Source organism: Pezoporus occidentalis, unplaced genomic scaffold (assembly GCF_034315485.1).
Source record: "Pezoporus occidentalis ecotype Australia unplaced genomic scaffold, CSIRO_AGI_Poc_V1 ctg38, whole genome shotgun sequence".
NCBI classification, from domain to species: domain Eukaryota; kingdom Metazoa; phylum Chordata; class Aves; order Psittaciformes; family Psittacidae; genus Pezoporus; species Pezoporus occidentalis.
The window spans coordinates 4,814,475-4,833,230 of record NW_026915702.1 but is presented as its reverse complement, the minus strand read 5'-3'; the positions used below and the strand labels follow the sequence as shown (position 1 = coordinate 4,833,230).

The window sequence follows — 18,756 nt, the reverse complement described above, 5'->3', positions numbered from 1 at the left end:
GCTCCGTTTTGGTGTTCAGAAACAAACTGGTGTAAGCCTAAATTCCCACAGAGGGTCTGTCTATCTCATTTGAAAGCACTGACTTTAATCAAGTAGAGCTCACCTTTTATATCATAAATTTGTCCTTAAAAGGATTTTAGAGGGGTGTTTTTCATACTTTTTTAACCTTTAGGGGATTGAGCCCATATCTCTATCTCATAGTCTTGTAATATCCATGCTTTCTGCCTACTTGTTTCAATTTCAGACAACACTGAAAGATTCATGGGGATGAAAAGGGTAGGAATTGAGAACAAAGGAGACTGTTACACTCACAGCACTATGTACAAAAAGGTGGCCCACTAATTGGCCTATGCTGAGAGAATTTACTCTAAAAGAACCAGTAAAAGACCAGTTTACACAGATCTACTTATCAAACCTGTTTTGATACAGGCCAACATAGATCATTTCTGTTTGCTTTCCAAACACTGCTCAGTGTGTTTAGGGGCTTGACTTTGTGTTTATACGTCTGGGAATGTTCATTACAATTACTGCTGGCAAACTTACAATATTCTCCGTTGAATTAGGAAAAGTTATCTATTATTTAGAATTAAAGCTGTTCAGAAGATACTTGTTTGTTACAAATGTGTGTTCTTTCTAAGCAAAGAAATAATGGAGATGAAGCACTTGGTCAGTTGCATGTAGGGTACAGTTCCACTGCCATTAGCTTAACAGCAAACTTAAACAACTTATCTAAGCCAATAACTAACAAGTCTTGTATCCTTTGACTTACATATTTATAGCATGAGTGAATCTAAGGTATGTGACATATGGAGATGGCATAGAAAAGAGAATTGTGCATGCAGAATTGTATGCTAAACATTAGTTTTTATTGCTGTTGTAGGCTGCACCTGCCTTGTATACAAACACTTTTATACAACTACTATTAAACACTTGGATTAAAGCTTCTAAGTCATCCATGCTTCAGAACAGAACAGTGAAAGAAATACTGTGGGGGTACAAAGATCCCTTCTTAAACAAGGTCCCCTTCCCCTTGGACCCAGTTCTGGGAGTCTTCTACCCGGTAAGTGAAACCAATGAGGAGGCAAAGCCTTCAGTTACCATTCTGCGAATGATAACTGCTGTGAGGAACTAAAACCTGACAATGTTACAATCTGGTTCAGTACTTCTAACTGTTATTCCTACTTCTTGTGTCTGTTACAGTATAATGGGACGTTTGATGGACTTTACAAAGTGAATACCGGGCAAAACGATATTAAACAAACAGCAATAATTGAAAGCTATAAAAACAAAAGGTACCATAGCTTTGTATAATTAAAATGCATACTTATTTTCAAGATGTGGCTCTTAAGGCTTGATTGACTGAGAACTATAGATAAATGGAAAATCTTCAGCAATTCAAAGGAAGCTGGATCAAGCCCTGGACTTAGCAAAAACACCTTTCCCTTTTAGCTCTTAATAATTCCATTAAGAGCTTGAATTTATAGCAGTTATTGATTCTTTGGTACAAATAGCTACTTCTGGTTTTCATACTTAAGTAGCTAGAACCCTTTCATCTAGTTCTAGTGCATCATCAAGTTGATCTGAAAAAATGAATGAACATATCTGTTTTCTGACTTTTTTAATGAACCAGGCTTATACTGGAGCAGCTATATTTAGCAATATAATTTAGCAGCACTATTTAGCAATTAAACAGGTAATGAAATTGATTACACAATATGACATACTACATGCAGCGTGATTTTTTTTTCATCTTAAAGGAATCTTTCATACTGGGAAGGTCACTGCGATTTGGTTAATGGCACAGGTGAGTATTAAAGCTTTTTAAAACTTCAATACATTTCTTGATATTGCAAGGGAATAATGCCACAATAAACACAACATAATAAATACAATATTTAAGTTAATAACCCTGGGTTTTGACAGATCTGTATTCTGTATACAAAATGTCTATATAATGAATGTATACATACCACTACTATTATATGTGGATATGTGTGTACCTATTAGTAATCTGACTTTCCAAAAGTCTATGAATCTGGAGGGGTTAGCTCCTTTTTAAACTATGGGATTAAATTTATGAGAGGCAATATTTTCTTAGGTTTTGAACTCTGTTTTTCTTATGGAGCCTGAAGCCTTTTTGCCCAGGGTCAGTTTTCTGTTGTTCTTCCACATTTGATGGAATAAACACGCTCAGCTGACTAGACAAAGTGCTCCAGCACAGTGAAAATATGAAGCTTTTCCTTGTTATCAAAGGTTACCTTGTTATCACAGTTTACAAGAGCATTAAATGTAACTGCTCAGGAGAGACCATGTGTTTAGAGAAGCAGGCTTGTAAGTTTGCAAAGTCTTGTAAGTAAGAATGACAATTCCTTTTTGTAAGGTTTCACACCAAAGCATGACATGCATAGTATAAACAAATGTCTAGATAAAAATATTAAGCAGTATTCTTGTATAGGGATTGGAATGATTCCGTATTTGCCAACCTTTCAAATAGAAATAGAGTGTGTATGTTTAGGATGACCTTGGATCTTCTTTAACAAAAAAATGTTTCTGTCAACAGTGGGCAAGTGGCAGTTTGTAATTCAGCTGTCTCGCTCTTGCCAACTAGATTCAAAGATATCACAGATGTTTTCAATCCCTGGGTTATGGCTGCTGACTAAGAAACTAAACAGAAATTGTAGCAAGAACTAACAAATGTGTTGGTTAAAGGCTTGTTACAACACCTTGTTTGCGAAAACGGCAGACACTTCTTACTTAATCCTGGATGCTTGCAATGCAGAAATAGGCATCTGAACTGGCTGTGTTCTTTTTATAGTGAGTGGAGAGAAAGACACCACTAAAGTGCTAGTAGTCTCACCTATTTTGCATGTCTACCATGGGGTGAGATGGACTGTACCCTAGAAGTGCTCCCTTCTCTCCCTTAGCTATAGAGAGGTTCTCAGCTTACAAAGAAGAGGTCCACTTGAGCAAACTTTGTTGAAAAAGGTTTAGCATTTAGCTTTAGCAGGTCATTATTAAATAGGTAGTTTTGAAGTCTAAACTGTGTTTCTTGTAAGCACTAAGCTCCATAACTACAGGTGGACCAAGCATCTCTGCAAAGGTCCCTTGCATTAAGCACAGTTGTTTTTTGTATCCTGTTTTTAATGGACTTGATCATATAGTTTCAAATCAGTGGGAGAAAAAAAACAAACAACCCGCCATAATTCACTTTCAAAAGCAATACAATCTTATCTGTGGAGTGCCTCTCACTGAGCAATAACTTACATAAATATTTTCCCCAGAAGTGACTCATTTTGTTTATGTTTTTCACAGCTTTATAGAAAGTGACAGCTGAGTATTGAGCCAGAAACTAAATTGTGTTTTCTAAGTGGAACTGCTTTCAAGTTCTTATTTTACTTTATTCACAGATGGGGCATCATTCCCACCCTTTGTTAAGAAGGATCAGGTACTGCGCTTCTTCTCCTCTGATATTTGCAGGTAGGCTGGTCCCTTCCTGGTGTGTGTACATACCTGTGTGTCCCATCTGAATGCTTTTTCATTTCAGAAGGTGGCTGCAGTGGCTGTGCTTGGGCCTAGGTCACCAAGGCAGTTCAATAGAAGCATTTCACCTAAACACAAGTAAATTCATGAGCTACGCCCATGATTCAGAACCTGATTCTACCACCTTATGTCACATAGTAAAGTATTTATGGTGTATATCAGCCATTTACAGATGTATGATTTAAGGCTATCTGACACTGCTGTGAGCTGCTACAGTTCTGTGAACAACATTGGGACAGCGTTCAAAGTCGTGAACTTCTTTTAGAATCAGAACCCATTAACCTGCCTTGTTTGGTCTGAGAAGGCAATAGGTACAGCTTGGGTTTGTTCGGCCTGTCTTTGGCATTTCTGCAGATCACTAGGAAGAGCAGGATTTACTGTCATACATTAGATACTCAAAATTGTTTTCTCACAGGATATTTTTACATATTTTATTTTTGAGTATTTACAAACAAACCAACCTGCTTACTACATCCCATACTGATGGCTTTTCAGCCTGCTTTTTCTGCTGTGGATATCCAGTGTCCCTGAGTTCTCCAGTGGGATTGCTGAAAGCTATGTTATAAGATTTAAAGTGCATCACAGTGTATTTACTTTGGGAGTTTCAACCCCCTTATTTGTTTTGCTGCCTGGAAACAGCTTCTTCCCTTTAACAGGGTTTAAAGTGGGTCATTTGCTGTGCAGGCTGGTTTTGAAGATCAGTGTTTTTACATGATGTTCAAGTTCTTTTTCTTTTTTATGAAGTAATTTTATCCCCAAACTGGAAAACATTTCACAAGTCATGGAAAAGGGAATTCTATGCAGAGGAGAAATGACAAAATTCTTTGGATCGGTTGCATGCAGTTTAAGAGATCCCTCTTGCTATTGAATTCTCACAATTAGTGAACAATGAGGAAGGACAGTAATGGTCACTCAAAGGTTACGCTGAATAGGGTCATGTAAAAGGGTTCTTTCCATGTTGCAAATGCCAGAACCCTTCTATTTTTTTTTCTTTGCTGCAATACGAAACGTTGCTGCCCTGGTTACTTTACCGTGTAACAACCATGTGTCCCTATCAGTTGATAATGTATGAGCAAAAAGAAGCTTAAGTGGTATTCTGATTCACATGTAATGGACGCAGAATATTGCCTGCATCATAAAGCTTAGATTGGTATTATCTATTAGGTAAGCAAAACTCTATACCAGAGCTGATTTATATTGCTAAGTATCTCTACTGTAGTCCAAAACTTTCAAAACTTTCATAATAACAGTGGGTGTAGAAGCATGTAGGGAAAAGAGCTCATAGTTAATATGATAGTTTTGTTTATATTGTTTATTAGCAGTGTTAGTATTTGTGTCTGTTTTTTTTGTGTACTGTTGTGCTCACCTCTGAGCTTGTACATCCTTTTGTAAAGTTGTGGAAACCTCTCCATTACAGAGGAACACCCCTGCAAACTGCTGAACAGTGTGCAGGGAGCCTGGACATTGGCTCTCTGGAGTAATTTTAAGAAGGTGACGGAGGATCCTAAAGGAGTGTTGTCATGCACTCACACTTGTAACCCAAATGACTGAAACCAGTTTCTCCTTTTCTATATTTAGATCAATCTATGGAGTTTTCCAGGGTGAGCAGAATGTGAAAGGAATCTCACTGTACCGTTTTGCAGTTCCTCGCGAAGCATTTGCATCGCCTGCTGAAGTCAGCGATAATTATTGCTTCTGTACAGATCAAATCATATCAAAGAACTGCACAATAGCTGGAGTCCTAGACATCAGCGCCTGCAAAGCAGGTATAGTAGTGATACAGTCCTGCCAAACAAGCCATTTAACCGGGGAGAAAGCAGGTGTCCTGTAGCGGATATGCTACTTTAAGATACAGGACATTTGTGTTTGTGAATACTTCTACAGATTGCTGTGAGACCTGACACATTTCACAAAATGAGGACTATAATATTTCTGTATTTTTCATAATGCTCTGCAAAATCATGATGCTACAGCTCATATACAGAGATTGCAGTAATGCATCTATAGAAAGGAAAGCAGGCTACACTATAAAAGCCAGGATAGTCACAGTCCTTGTTTTTGTGATAATTCACACACATGGGGTGTGAGAGTGTGTGTACACAACTCGCATGCAGATGTGCGTTGCATACACACATGCAGAGACACTACTGGCTTAGTTTAGCATCAGTGCAATGTAACGAATATACAGAGAGTTTGCATTTGGTGCAGAGTGGACAGCAGGAGTTCCCTTCAAGCTTGCTTTCTGCTAAATCAAGATCATGAGGGTGAGGGAAAACAGTGAAACTCAGGTCCTCACCTCCATGTGAAACTGGGAGCAATACCTATCCCACAGACAAGCAGATTTGTAACTACAGTTTATTTCACTGTGCAAATTTCGCTCATGGCAGTAGAATAACAGAAATGCTTAAATTCTTTTGGGGGGTGGGACTATTAAAATTTTAATCAGGATTATCTGTCTATGTAAAACACTGTGTTTTTAACCTGAGAAGATGAGCACTGAAACAAGGCTTAATGATTCAAGTGAGTTTGTTTTGTTTTTAAATAGGAAGACCAGTATTTATCTCTCTCCCACATTTTCTTCATGCAAGCGAGTCTATATTGCATGATGTTGAAGGCCTGAACCCAGATGAGCAGGAGCATGAGACATTTCTAGATGTAGAGCCTGTAAGTCCAAATATTGTAACTGTAATTGTAATTGTAACTGAGTGAACTTGCAATGTTTAAATTTAATTGCAATAGAACAGGCCTTTTACCAGAGGGATGAGCAGAAGATACAATATTTTCATGCTTGATTCTGCAAGATCTCTTTAGTGCTATGTTTTAGCAGGGGAAATTTAGAGCAGAACTGTGTCTCATTCTGACCTTTAAAGTCTGGAAAATAAGCTTGGATTTTTTCTTACCGAAAATTTAGGATTAAAGAGCCTCCTCAAACTTTGAAGTATGCTATATGTTTTCTATGACCTGCAAGGGCTTTAGAGAAAAGTATTTCCTAAGAAAGTTCTTCTGTTCCCTCTATACTCACTTTTTTATTTTCTACAGCTACCCACATTTGTATAATTATATCTCAATTGAAATGACATAAATATAAACCAGTTTATTTCCAAGCAAATTGCTAGAAGTCTAAACAGACTAGTCTAGAAGAGATCTAATATCATCTTTGTGCCTTGGATTGTCCAAGAGATCTTCCAAACTGCATGAATTTATGATTCAGCTCTGATTTTGATTTCATCCAATTTTACAGCTACTTCTGTTCCAGTGATCGAAAATCTTAAGTTTAAATGTATTTAGCAAAGTTTTCTGAACTATCTGGTGAATTCTATGTTTCCAAGATTTTATTTCGCTGTCTTTGAATCTGTACAACAAGAGAAAAATCAGGATTTTCACTCAACTATTTTAGTCATATAGTTTAACAGTTAAGCTGTGTAACTTCAGTGAAGACATCTAAAATTAAATCTTTGTTTCACCTTATTTGTAATAGAGAAATCAACCAGAATTTCCTAAATCTGATATGAAATTTTCAAGAATTACAGCCTGTTTTATCTCTGTGGAGGATAAAGGAGAAAAGAAGGAGATGAAGGAAAAATCTTACATTTGTTTTGATATGTTCTTTCTGATATGTAATGATCTCATTTATATTTTTTTTGGCCCTATGCAAGTTAAACATTCTTCTTTTTGAAAAGGGAAATTTAGCTGATTTCTGGTGGGAAAAAAAAGCCCCACCCTAAACCAGTTCATGACTGATTTAGTATTTTTAATCTATTTTTTGCCTTCCGTTTCAATTGCAAATTACAAAAGTAACTGTGGTAAAGCCACAAAATCCGAACTTCTAAGAGAAATGCAAGACCCTCAGAAACATGAAAATTTCATAAAATTAAATCCTTCAAAGCACAAGGATAAAATGACAGCAAAGTTCTTTTAGGCGCAGTCCGTGTTCTAGGCTTCAGCATCCAATTCAAAAATTTAAATTAATGTGGTTGGGTTTTTTCTTTTCTGATTTTAGATCACCGGTTTCACACTACAATTTGCAAAACGATTGCAAGTAAACCTCCTTGTGAAACCTGCAGCAAAAATCGAGTAAGTACTAATTCATTATTTTACTCTAAAGTGGTTTTGTGAGAGAGGCAATTGGTCTAGGAAAGTATCAGTAGAAATGGCTGGGGAAAGAAGGAAAAAAAATACTTTCCCAAACTGTTTTTGTCTTTCTTGCAAATATATTAGTCCTGACTTTTCAGAGAACATGAATTTCAGCGAAACAGCAAGGTTTCTTGAGCAAGCGACTGCCCAAGCATTTTAACACACATCTGATTTTCCCCACAGAAACTTACAAGGCAAAATGTTCTTAAAAACAACATTCTTACAAAACCCAAATGGGAGTCATGAGGATAGAAGGCAAAATGCATCCTCTGAAATAAATCCAGTGAGAGAATTTGTGTGCTCTGTCACTATATGGATTTTATCACAAGGGTTGACGGGTCTCTTGCTGTTTCTTTTCCCTTCACTGGCCCAAATGTACATGCACAGATGTGCTTTTCATTATCCTGTACCTCTGGCAGGTGAACGTGACACAGGTGTTAAGACCCTCCCACCAACACCTAGCTGTGTCCAGCCTTTCTTCTTTGTGACTACCCACATATGGAAGACTAAACAGAAAGAGATGGTTGCCTGATATATAAATTGGATGTAATTAATTGTAAGCTAGTTTATTTCTTTTTCAGTCCAAGACTATACTAAAAAGGTACATCTGGAATTTAGAAATGTAGTTAGAGGAGAACAAAAATGTTTAAGTAGAGGCTGGGCTTATGCACCAAACTAAAGGTAACATGCTGTACTTATTTTCTCATTTCAGAGCTTTATCAAAAGTTCAAAAACCTTATATTTTTCCTCTTCTTTGGCTAAATGAGGTTAGTATATTCACTGTCTGTTAATTTTCACTGTTTAAAAAAAAACAAACAAATGAAGCAAAAAAATGAGCTAGCTTTTCCAGTCTTGGAGTCCTGAAATTGACCTCACTCTGTGATTTGCACACACCAAGAATATATTCAGCAAGTGAGGGCTTGCATACTCATCTTTCACTGACATTTTTCTTGCACTGTTTCAGTCTGCTGTTATTGGGGATGAGAAAGCAGAAATGTTCAGAACTAAAGTCACCGGTCGTGTCCAGATGCTGAATATGCTGCAGATGGTGTTAATGATTGCAGGTGCTGTGCTGTTCGTCGCATTCATGGGTTCCTACTTCATATGCAGATCAAAGAAATTAAAATAAGTAAGTAAGCGCTAACAGCTCAGTCCTCAGTAGTAGGTTTTTCTCAGGGTTTCAAGAAGCTCAGAATCATTACCTATTTATCTGTTTTTACTTTTTAAGTACTAGTAAATTCAGCAGTTGTTCATCCAGAATTTCAAATTCTCTTCCTAGGTTTAATCTTTCAGGATGCAGTTAACGCACTGAGGAAAGGGTATTGAGAACTATATCAGGAGAACAACATCTTTTTTTATTCCAAAGTAAAACATGTTCGTTGTGATTTATGAAAATTGACTGTTCAGCAGTGCCCTCTAGTTCTTCTCTGGGACACAGGCCACACAGCTGCAGATTCCTGTGCTCTTCCATGACATACCCCTGTTTGAGATTCAGAGAACCCAGTATAAATGACACTTTCTATTGAGTGTTGGAGAGGGTTTCTCAACTCTTTCTGTCAGTTGTGCATCACCATCATGTTAGTTTAAACATCTCCCAAATGCATAGTCCACTAAGACTGAATGTACTCCCCTTACGGGTAGAATATCTAAGTTGTTGATTAATGCACTGATTGATTAATGGAAATAAACAAATTTTGGAAGTAATTGAAAAAGAAGTTCCAAGACATTAATGTTATGGTGAAAAGTATGCTCTTTAAGATTAAGATTTACCTCATCACATGCTGAATTCTGATTTTATTTCACTACAGGTAACAAAAGACTTCAGAAGTAGTCAGAGTTTAATTGAAATTTCATCCAAGCAGCATGTTAAAATTCAAAGACAAAAGGTATGATTCAAGGCACAGCCAGTCCTACATGCTGCGGAATTCAACATGCTTTTCCATTTTGAGAAGACCAACTCACCAGCGCAAATGAGCTGAAGTTTCCAAAGGTCCACACTTCTGATATCACTAAAGAGGTCACCATGGAAACTGTGCTTTCAAATAACTTTGATTATTTGAACCTTGTTACACATTTTAAATGACATTCAAGCAGACTGAAGTTGAGGCGCATTTGGATTTTAGTCCACCTTTTGCCATTTATGCAACTTGCTACTTTTTATCTTCTGGGATTGCAAGACAAATGAAAGCTGTTTGCTGATCTTCTGAGCACAGGCTGGGAATGACAACACCCTTGAGCTCATGCTGTGCTCTAGATGCTCTCATTACAATATTTCTTTCTGTTCCTTCAAGGAGTGGAAGCTGCTGCAATAGAACTGCTCTCTGTTCCCTATTCAGGGACGCAAATTGCGTTGAATGTGAAGTTTATTATGTAAAGTTACTAACTGTAATACATGAAGTTAATAAAAGACTTACTAAAATATGTGGTTTATACATTTTATATGGACATGGCTCATAGGCACACCACAGTCATTCATTTGTTGATGGAGCTCATAGACACTTGGCTCCACAGCTGTCTAGTAATCTGAATCACTCCCTAACTCCCAACCTGCTCCACTGTTTTTTCTGTTGCCTCCTCTGTGCTCTTCTTTCTGGCTTTTGCTTGAACACCCACCTCTGCTCTACCCTAACCCACTTTGCCCAAGGCCTCCCTCAGGGAATGATCTGATATACCCCCTTTAAGGTCAAGACAAAATATTCCAGAATGCTCCAGACACAGGAAGGACTGAGATAATGATTTGGATCAAACATCAAAGGGTTCCATTTCCGTGCTGTAGGAGAACATTAATGAAAACAGGTAGCCCCACTTCTTTCTGATAAACCATCTGCCACAAGATAATTTGTGCAACCGTTTGTTTAATGAGGTGCATCAACCTGTAGACAGGTGGTAAACACTGCCACCCACAGAAATAGTTTACTTTTTCATTTAATCTGAATGCCACATCTTAGAAATGGGAGTCAATAGGGCAGATACTGAGTGTTGTGGGGTCCCTTCACGTGAACTCAGAATAAGTGCCTAAGTTCAGCACTTTCTAAGGTTTCTTTTTGGATCTTTCGTGCCCTTAAATAGGAGCCACACAGAAAAAGGAAAATCAAACATGGCCAGCCTCTCACAGCCTGGAAATAATGCAACAATGAACTTTAAACCAAAAAGTTTTGTTGTGCTAGTAAAGGACAGTATCTTTGGCCAAGCATCTTTAGGAAGGTGGTTTTGCCCTTTAGAAATGAAGAGGAAAACCCAACAGAATAAAATGCTGTTGTTTTAATCCGATATTCTTTGTAGACAAAGTTGTGTAGCAATCAATAGAGCTGGTGAGTCACAGAAATCCCAGGAGATTATTCTTGAAGGTAATCTCTATGTGGTACATGCCTACACTCTCTTTTCCAGCTGAGCTGAAAATGCAAACTGGGCAGGAGATGTAAAGATGTCATGACACTCAAGGGAAGCTCAGCTCCCCTTAGAAAGCCCATGAATTTTCTTGCTCATGGTGCTTGCTAGTCAATGAAAAATGAGCCTTTTCTCTCATCTCTACATTATTGCTGGTATCACATGTGATGCTTTGTTCCCGTAATAGTCTGGGGAGAGTTTGACACAACTAAAAGCATTCCTACAGTCCTATGGACTGATCAAAAAACTATGAGGATAGCTAAAGACAGGGTCACCTTCTCCCCGAAAATAAGCACAATTCTGCTGTGGTTCAAGATCTGAAAGTAAGTTTTTATAATAGAACTAGTCTTTTCTGCCAGAATCTAACAGTGAGATGCTTCCATGAAAGGAACAGCAATGCTCCTGTTGTTATTGATACACCAGCATTTCAGCTTCATTTTCTTTGGCTTCAAGTCCATTGTTGGCAAGTTATTTTGCTCTACTTGTGTTGTCTAGTGCTATGTGATGCTCCAACAGCAGTGATCAAGGAAGTCAGGCCATGATTTTAAATGTCTTAAGGCCCAAATCTGCATGTGTACAAAGTTTGTTCATATGTATAATCTCATTGATCTCAGTGCAGGTTTAGACTTTTAAACTATGGTCAGCACCTAGACTACACTTGAATTATAATTAATAATTATTTTGTCCAAAGCATCGGCTACAGTTAGTGTTAATTCATGTTGTTAAGGTTAATGTTAAGTATTTACATTTGTTCAAACAGTGCAGGATAAACATTTATTAGAAATGTTAATAAACTCAATACAAATAAAGTAAAGTTCAAACTCTTCTTTCTGAGATCGTTTATGTCTAATTGTAAATAAAACTTTATGTGTTGAGTAACGAAGTCACTGTTTCTTTTCTTGGTATTTTAGGTTTGTTTTTTTTTTTCCTAGGGGTTGATTTTATGTATTGTTGAATAAGCAAGCTTATGGCTAACCTTGTTATGTCATTGTGCTCTGGCATATCACAGCTGCTTTGAAGTGCATGTCAGCTTTCACATAGTATTTTATAAATACCAGCGACATACAACATTTATGCTCTAAATTACTGTCCTGGTTTTGTCTGGGATAGAGTTAATTTTCTCCCTAGTAACTGTTGCAGTGCTGTGTTTTGGCTTCAGTCTGAGAACAATGCTGATAACACACTGATGTTTTAGTGTTGCTTGGTAGCACTTACCCTGATCAGGGACTTTTCAGTTTCTCATGCTCTGCCAGTGAGAATGGGTGCAAGAAGCCAAAAGGAAGCATAGACAGGACACCTGACCCAAACTAGCTAAAGGGATATTCCATAATACAGCATGTCATGCCCAGTTTATAAACTGGGGGGAGTTGGCCAGGAGGGACTGGTCACTGCTCAGGGACCGGCTGGGCAGTCAGCAGGTTGTGAGCAATTGTATTGTATATTGCTTGTCTTTCTTGGGTTTCATTACTTTCCCTCTTTTTATCTCCTTTTTTCAATATTATTATTATTTTACTTTATTTCAATTATTAAACTGTTCTTATCTCAACCCACAGGTTTTATTTTTTTCGAATTCTACTCCTCGTCCCATCAGGGAGGGAGAGTGTGAGCGAGCTGCTTTGTGGTACTTAATTGCTGGCTGGGGTTAAACCACAACAATTACAACAAGGAGGCGACCATGTGGGTTGAGTTGAGCACCAACATGTCTAAACTGAAGCAATTCTAAAACAACACAAAGAAACCAAGCTCAGAGACAGACCTGCTTTCAACTCCCTTGAGCTGGAGGTGTTGGTAGCATGGCTTTAGCACATCCAGCAGCACATTACAACATCCTTTACTTGCTCTGCTGGCTCAGCAGGTTGGGTGGGAGGCCAGCCTGTCTAAGATGACACCTTATGTTCCCCACCCTCTCACTTCATGTGTACCCTCCCCAGCTCCTAGTGGGTGAAAATCACCAGTGAAAATCAGATCTGACCCAAGATCTAATAGCCCACGTACACCCCAGAGCAGGTGTGCCAGCTCTTGATCTCTAACTGATTATGCTTTCAAATTCTTTCTTAACACTTGTTCTTCCCACCTATCCTTCCACTGTCTATTAAACATGCTACTACACCCTGCAAAAGAAAGAAAATGAATGTTTTCCCTATTTTTCTAGCTGTGAAGCTAGGCAAGGACTTGTTTTATTCATGGGTGCACAGTATTTTAAAAGTGAATACATTTATAAATAATAATTATAAAAATATAATAATTATTAACTACAAAATGTATAAATTTTATATTATGATTAAATTAAATAGTAAATTAATAAAATATGTTTACAGCTTTTCCTTTGGTTTTTGGATTTATTTTTTTAAATAGCCATATTGACCCCAAAATCAGAAAGGCAAATGGCTCACACTCACCAAATGCAAACTGCATTTACAAATAGATGCTATTCATTTTCTATTCCCAGTTTTCTCTTTGCATACCGGATACCTCTGACCCTCTCCCAGCATTACCCAAAAGAGCCAGGGACTTAAAACCAACCCCAGCCAACGGACTGTGGCTTTTCTCGGTTCTAATGTGTAATGAGAGAAACCAAATGCTTTGCAGCAGGCGCCACCCAAAGGGCATACAGATTTTCACAAGTTCTCGTGTTTCATTTCAGCAAAGGCAGTCAAAAAGTAATACTGGCTAAAATTCATCGTTGCTTCTTCTGCGGGTTTACATCACCAGAAATAAGATACTCAGGTTATTCCCCCAAATAAAGATAAAGTGCTAAAGGAAGGTGACTGTTAACCCACAAAGATGAAGCGAATCTTGGGTCTACTTTGGATACTGGTTGAGGTACAGAGGACACCTTTTATGTTGGTTTTAGTTCTTACTGGGTTAAACCCAGAAGTAAGCAAAACAAAACCCAAACCAATATACAAGGGAAGGAAAGGCAAAATAGAGAAAGGAAAAAGAAAGAGAACACTCCTCAAAGCGGCCAACCCAAATGAGAACTTACAGAGGTCCTTCCTGATGACTATCCTCTTTAGGGCACCCTTTCCAGTGAAGCAATGCCTGCAGATACCATTTTCAAAGTAACTGCAGCTTTGTCTTGATCTTCCCATTGCTTTTGCTCCCTCATTGTGCTAATAGAGTTGGCTGACACATGCTTCAATCTGGATCAGATTTTGCAGCTCTAATTGGCTGCTGGGTCTTGGGTGTACATAACTGGGAAATGTTAACAGTATCTGAACAGCTCTTATCTACTATGCTGTGCTTGCTCCCTAATATATGGCTTTAAAATATGAATTATGAACTGGGGAACGAAATGTAAAGGGAGGAAGGAAGGGCAACTTACATAATGACTTTCAGCAAAACCCCAATGAACATCCATAACAGCAATATTTGTGTACCTCTGTGCAAGACAATGAGGATAAGAGCACTCTGGAAGATGAGGACAGGGAGAAGAGCTGCAGATGCAGGCAGTGGTGTGCAGGCAGATGGCTATAAAGTGAAAGGCAGGCTACAGTGCTCCACAAGGAGTAAATGGCTGAACACAGCAGTCCCTCAGCATTGCACAGGTTGGGGTGTCAGGAATAATGTATCACTAGGGTGTTTGCTGTCCACCAGTCCCTAAACTGTTCACTGCTGATACCCTACCAGTGTGGGCGTGTGCCATAGAAGCTGCAAGCAAAACAGGAACAGTAGGAATGCTGCAAAGTCTCAATTGCCTAATTATATAAATGCAGACTATCTCAGGATACTTATGGTTTTTATTAGCAGCTAGTTTAGGAAGCCCTTGATCTCCCATAAAGTTCGTATCATACTACTACTACCCTCATAGATATCTCAAATATCTCAGAGTGTGTCATATGGGAAGTTCTGCTATATCGTTTTATAATCTCTTTCCATAGCTGCATTTTTCAGGACTGGGCTCTTTAACAAAGTTCCTGGGTTGAAAACAAGGCAAAAAGAGAGGTCATGAGTACAGGAGGCAACGAAGTCTTGTAGGAGGCTAATTGCCAGGACTTTCTGGCCAGCTTTGGTAGACTCCCTCTGAAACAGCTAGCATTTGCATATCCCCATCTCAGGTACTCAGTCCTCCTTTGCTGAGCAGCCAAGTTACCTTATTCATAGAAAAGGGATGAGGTACTTAAAACTTACATCCTTTGCTATTTTTGCTTCCCACCTGAGCCTTTTTATGGAACCTCCCTACACCTTTTTGTAGGGAGAAGGGAGGAATGAAAAGAATACCCAGCTAAATAGATCAGGAACATATTGCTATTTAGTTCTCTTGCTAAGCTCTTATAAGTTTTTTTACAGACAGTGTTTAGGAACAAATAATTTCTTACAGCCTGAATCCCTGAATTGCATGTTTAGATATAAAAATGCATTCTTACACTTATGACAATATCTATTCTTTTGGTACACATGCACCCATGCAGCAAAACTTGGGAATGCAGCAGTTCCAGAAGTGGCAGAGGATCAATGCTTTACAACCCATTGAGTCACCATTCACAGTGTAGGAGTAATGTGCAAACCATAGAGCAATCCCAGATGTAAACAGTGAATAATTTTGAATGAGAAATGAGTTACATATTTACATTTTATTTGCAAGTAAATACTGAGCTAAAAGAGGAAACACTGCAAGGCTTAACTGCGGCTTGTCCTTTCTGTATTTACACGGAGGGAGCACACAGGGGACTTCCCTTGGTTTTTCTACATCCAGAAAAGGAAAATGGAAGGTCTGAGAGTTTAAAATCTCTCTTTCTCTTCTCTCAAAACTTTGATTTTTTGCTTCTTTAGGAAACAAAGAAGGAAGCTGGACATTTCTCTTAAGGGTTTCCTGCTGTATATATTACTTCATAACCCTCTAACCGAACATTTCTGACAATCCTCCTTGCTTTTACTCACGTTTGGTGCTGCGCAACCTCGCTGTGCAGTTTCGGCGATGCGCACTAGATGGCAATGCAATATCTAGGCTGATGGTCCCAAATTCTCCAAAAGTCCTGCCAGGAGCGGCTCGCCCTTCACCGAGGTTTGGGTGGATGCACTTGGACGCGGCGAGGCTTCAGCTGAGGCCCTTCTTTTCGCATTAATCCAAAGCATAATGTAAGAGTTGGGTCACCGCCTCACACAGCTTGGTGGTGCTGCAACAGTTAGCTAATTCATTCACATATGTGAGTGGGATGGATGATATGTATACGTCTGTGTATGCACATTTTTATGTGAGTATGGCTTCCACAACGAAATAGCTGTTACAGAGGATGTCTCTTTTTCTAAAATAACCTGCATTTCAGCTTATAAAGAAATGGTGAAATATTTGAACTTGAAGAAATCACATACTCTTAGGCCTGTGAACTATGGAAAGGTGCTCAGCTTGCCATTTGGCAGATGCTGCAGTGCCTGCTCAAGAGAGCCAGGCATGCCACCTCTGGTGAAGAACTTGAGAAAGGCAAGACCTTCATGCTCAGCAAACCCAATTGCTGCCCCTTAGCATACCGTCAGAGCAACAGCTCCCATGTTTCAAGAATCATCCTCTTTAATATCCCCATTGTCCATCCAGAAACCCTACCTTCTGTGATTCTTTCTGCTTCCTGTGGTGTAAGGACATATGACTATGACCTCCTGCTTGAGCATTTGAGCTCAGTTTTACTTAGACTGCTGACATGTTCAGAAATGGCTCTGTATCTATTTGTGTAATTTTGTATTTAAAATATTTGCCTACATACGGTTACACCATCCATCCCAGATTTTCTGTTTTAAAACCAGGCTCTAGCCATTAGATATACTGACTTCACTGAAGGATGAGCTTTGGTTGTAGAGAAAGGACGTTATATTTCTATTTTTTGTGTCCAGGTACAACACATACATAGCAATGAAATTGACTGGATAGACAGTTATAGGTTGAGATAACATATTTGCACCAATAATAACAAAATCCAATTAATCAGGTGCCCATGATAGTAGCCCCTAATGACAGGAACTAAATAAATCATGTAAACTGCAAATCTGACTTTGTAGCCTACCTTCAAAAATGTGTCTGCAAGGTGCTCTGTAGGGTTTTCTGAGTGTGCAGAATATGAACCATTTCTGATCCCCATTGATAAGCTAATATGCAAACCCTGCTAAGAACCAGCACCTCAGCAAGCTGGTAAGGTCTAGCTGAAATTATGGGCAGATAACTATTCACCTTTGTCTATTATTTCTGGAAATAAAGTATGTATTCTTCTGCATGTATTTATTGTCTTTAAGTATAACATATGTGTGCTTCCTGGAGTTAGGAAGATTGGATAGCAGCTTCTTTTTTATTTAGAAAATCAAACTTAGTAAAAACCCCCATGTTATATGTTTTTCTTTATGTGATCAGGTTTTTAAAGCTAAAAAACATTTAAAATATAAAAGGTCTTTGAAAAGGTTATTGAAACGATTTCTCAAAAGTAGGTTTTTGTCAAAAGAATGTATTTTTTTTTTTTTTTGATATTGATATACTTCAGGGAAGAGGTAAGAAATATTTGAATCCCCCCTGAAATTCAATCACATTAAAATTGAAGATATCATCAATAATACTTTGTTGGGTTTGACCACCTTGATTCCCAGCACTGATTATCTGTGGATGTGTGGGATGGATGATAAGCATATATGTATGTATGTTTTTATATATAATCAAAATAATCACCAAAATAATCACCAAAAAAGAAATGCTGAAGTCTGTGCCTGAGAAGCTGTGGGTTATGATCTCTCATCCCAGTGAGATGACATCCTAATACCTAGGTGAAAGCACTTCCTGTAACACTCAAGAAACCCTTCACAATGATGGATGGTCAGTTAATTTTTCAAAATCAAACATTATATGGTCAGAGAGTTAAAACTGTAAGTTTTTCTCAGAGAAATAAGGACTAAGATGTTACATCAAAAATTAGCTCTGTTGCTAAGCAGATAAAGTGCCAAATAGCTGGTCTTCTTCAGGTTTCCTTCTCTGTTTGTATTTGCAATATCCATGTGTGGATGTCCTGAAGATACAGTTTCAGCTGACTGGCCTACATCCAGTATGAGGAGATACTGAATGTGTGTCCAGTTGTCTATGTTATGGAAGTTTCTCGTAGCAATTTTAGGATGAGGATTTCATTGTAAATTTTACAGTAATTTAGTATAAAATTTCTCAAATAGCCTTTTCATACGTATAATTACGTAATTGGTCCTTTCATATATTTTAAACAAGAAATCTTCTACATTTGACTACTGACTGAAATTGCTTTTTGGCGCACCTGCCTTTTGCTGAAGAAAAACGAATTTTCAATACCTTTACCCATACAAACTGAGCTTGGCACAGAAGTGATCCTTTGGGGAGCTGGTACAATAGCAAAGGCTTTTGTGTCGTTGTGTCTTAAATGATTTAGAGACTTGTATCCATTATCCGAATTAGCTCTGCAAATGAGCTTTGCAGCACGTCTGGCTGGATTGAAGCTTGGTATCCCTTGTCAAGATAAAGCGTTCATGCTGAGTGCCTGAAGGGCAGGGAGAGCATTTCCAGGTCTCAGTAGGTGGTAGAAGCATGTTAAAATGACAAATATGCAATGTGTATTAAACTTTCTCCATTACTGGCTTTGACAAAGAAGATTTCATAGCCAGCTGCCATTGCATGAATTCATCTCCAGCTGCTGACTCACCAGGGAGCACACACAGTTGCTGACATATAAAACACTCTTTTCCCTGCTCCTGTCCCTA

General features: G+C 38.3%; 1 protein-coding gene across 3 annotated transcripts in view; it reads left to right on the top strand.

Moving 5' to 3' along the window:
* The window catches only part of CD36 (CD36 molecule (CD36 blood group)), a 31,403-nt gene extending 19,469 nt beyond the window's left edge, over window positions 1-11,934 (top strand). For all 3 annotated transcript variants that reach the window (XM_062631981.1, XM_062631979.1, XM_062631980.1), the window contains 10 exons: window positions 881-1,060; window positions 1,201-1,292; window positions 1,758-1,804; window positions 3,408-3,477; window positions 5,119-5,306; window positions 6,086-6,204; window positions 7,541-7,614; window positions 8,387-8,441; window positions 8,639-8,803; window positions 9,483-11,934. In XM_062631981.1, coding sequence (XP_062487965.1) covers window positions 881-1,060; window positions 1,201-1,292; window positions 1,758-1,804; window positions 3,408-3,477; window positions 5,119-5,306; window positions 6,086-6,204; window positions 7,541-7,614; window positions 8,387-8,441; window positions 8,639-8,803 — 990 coding nt within the window. In that variant the 3' untranslated portion in view covers window positions 9,483-11,934. The remainder of the gene's footprint in view (window positions 1-880; window positions 1,061-1,200; window positions 1,293-1,757; window positions 1,805-3,407; window positions 3,478-5,118; window positions 5,307-6,085; window positions 6,205-7,540; window positions 7,615-8,386; window positions 8,442-8,638; window positions 8,804-9,482) is intronic.
* Window positions 11,935-18,756: the final 6,822 nt, after the last annotated feature.